The sequence below is a fragment of the Frankliniella occidentalis genome, unplaced genomic scaffold, assembly GCF_000697945.3.
Source record: "Frankliniella occidentalis isolate FOCC.00 unplaced genomic scaffold, Focc_3.1 Scaffold159, whole genome shotgun sequence".
Classification (NCBI taxonomy): domain Eukaryota; kingdom Metazoa; phylum Arthropoda; class Insecta; order Thysanoptera; family Thripidae; genus Frankliniella; species Frankliniella occidentalis.
The window spans coordinates 526,917-529,416 of record NW_026267285.1 but is presented as its reverse complement, the minus strand read 5'-3'; the positions used below and the strand labels follow the sequence as shown (position 1 = coordinate 529,416).

Below are 2,500 nucleotides of genomic sequence, written 5' to 3'. Positions count from 1 at the left end.
TTTGCAAAGTAAATAATTTGAAAGTGTTACTTGTGCCGGCGCTCAGGTTTGGTAGGGAATTAACGGTGTGAGACAGGACGCCACATCGCTATACGAACCTGGATGCGACAGTCACACACTTTGATATGACCAGAGGCGACGGAATCGCGAGGGTGCGAAAAGGGGGAGGAGGGGTGGAGGGAGAAATCGACTGCTCTGCTCTGAAGCTGGGAAGCAGAAAAGTACAGAATATCAATTGAGTTCGTCTTCTCCTTGCCCTTCTCCCCTCCCACTTTCCTCTTTCTCTGTCTCTCACTCAGGAAGTCGGCGAGAAATCAGACAAAGACGGAAAAGGGGGGGGGGGGGCTCTTCGAATGTCTTCTCGCCGGCAGGCAGGTGAACAAACACACGGAGGAGGGAAAAGTTGGTCACGCGGGGCAGACGTCCTCTCTCTCTCTCACTCACTCACTCTTTCTTTCTCGCTCACTTCCCCGAGCTGTCTGTGCCGCTCGTCCCGGCTCTCTTAACTCTCCCCCTTTCTCTCTTTCTCTTCTGTATTTCCTCTCTCTCTTTTTGTAAAAATAAAAAAAAAACATACGTCTTGCATTGGCAAGAACAACCAGAGGCGAGACATGCTTCCCATTTCCACCAAACAATGAAACAAAACAAAAGAACATGTAAAGCAACGAAAAGTTGACATATGTTCCGGGGAGATTCACAGTGAAAATTCGAGATGGGAAGAGACGTTTGACTCTCTCTTTCACTCTCTCTCACTCTGCCTAGCGTCGGTCGTCGGTTACCACGTATACCGCTCACCCGCCAACTTGTCCAATCCTCACCTCTACCCTTTCACAATCTTCCGCTGGTGACACCCTCCCTCTTCTCCGACCGCCTATCACCCCAACCCCCCGCCTACAGCCCCCGCGACCACCCCCTTGTCCGCACCCCTGCCTTAGCACCCTCGTTGGTGTCGAGTAGGTGTGTCCTGTGTTGGTAATTGTTAGAAGAGGTGCTGCTTCAGATGGTCGAGGTGGGGCGTGGCGAGGCGTGGCGGAGCATCGGACCCCCTCCCTGGCCGTCGGACGCAGCCGGCACCCGGTCCGGAGGGGGCCAGGACCCCAACAGGACCCCTGCCCGGGCGGACACACTGCGAGAGGAGCGGGCACCAGGCGAGCTACACGGCCAAGCGTATGCATCCCAAATAATAACTACTTCCGGGAATTTCTCCTAGCTCGGCCGTTTCCAAGAAAAGTGGCAAACACCACAGAATTTGATTTTTCGCATGGACAATTTGGCCGATGAGCATCGACAATAGATTGTTTAGGGACGCCTTCGTCCAGCGTTATCTTTCTACGTAAACTGCTCTTTTCTGCGTATTTTTTAAAGCTAAGCATTTCAGCATATCTGTGTTTTGATAAAAAGTGTGACCCTCTTTTTAGCAATTTTGCGGCACATCGCTAGGTCTCTCACCTGCACCAGGTCGCCGAACTCGCCACCCGCCGCTGTGAAGTTGAGGTGGCACAGAAAGGGCAGCCGGTCTTCCCGCGGCCGCCGGATCTCCAGGTCGTAGGTCTGGTCCACGTCACCGTAGTAGGTGCGGTTGCAGGCTGGAACAAACAAGGGCACACATCGGTTAGAGAAATTAAGTAATGTTAGAATAAGCGAACCCTATGAGTCTGGTGTGACACAGTTCACACCCAAATATCATCTCACAGTTTTCAACGGCCAATTTAACAAAAGACTGCAGTAATTCTTGTTAAAACACGACGACCTACTGCACTGTTAAAAGAATTGCTGTAAATTTACAGCGAAAATGTGATTAATTTTGTTAGCAGCATATACTGTATTTTTACAGGCCTTACTGTAAAAAAGCAGCGTTAATGAAATTGTCGGAAACAAAGTTTCCAACCAAAATCAGTTACTTTGTTTTGCTCCTGTAAAAAAAATTGTAATAATACGAGTGTCCTGTTTTGGAACGAAATTTGCTGCTAACAAAATTAACTTCTCTTTTCTTGTAAATGTACAGCAAAGTTATACGTAGTAGTTTTTGTTGTGGGCCACTATGGGCCGAATATCACAAGTTTCGAGAGTGTTCAAATGAAAACAACATTTCTGTTACATTACAGGAAAGTAACAGGCAGTAAGTCGTTAGGTGACAGTTATTTTTAACAGTGTGCAGAGACTCCATGGAGAGTACAATTTACGATTTAGGATGTGCACAGGATTACGTGAGTGGTGGCCCCCTCGTCAATTTAGTGCGACGCACTTTACAATTTCCTATACAAACTACAGTTTTGCGTCAAATTGTTGCTAACAGTGCGTACAATGAGTGCTTTAAAAGTGGGCGTCCAACATGGCAAAGTAGTGCGACGAACGAACGACAGACAAGACCGGAATACAACGTGTTGAAGATTGGAACGGTCCGAGGGTGTGAGGTAAGAGGGAAAACAGGGTGAGAGGAGCAGGGGGATGCCACAGCCGAGGGAACAAAAAAGCGGGCGGCAGAGGCGCTCCGGGGGGG

The 2,500-nt window shown here is 49.0% G+C and overlaps 1 protein-coding gene across 1 annotated transcript in view; it reads right to left on the bottom strand.

Moving 5' to 3' along the window:
- Positions 1–2,500, bottom strand: part of LOC113218292 (uncharacterized) — a gene marked incomplete at its 3' end in the record, with an annotated part of 273,427 nt that overhangs the window by 53,239 nt on the left and 217,688 nt on the right. The window contains exon 3 of the mRNA XM_052271370.1: positions 1,450–1,586. Coding sequence (XP_052127330.1) covers positions 1,450–1,586 — 137 coding nt within the window. The remainder of the gene's footprint in view (positions 1–1,449; positions 1,587–2,500) is intronic.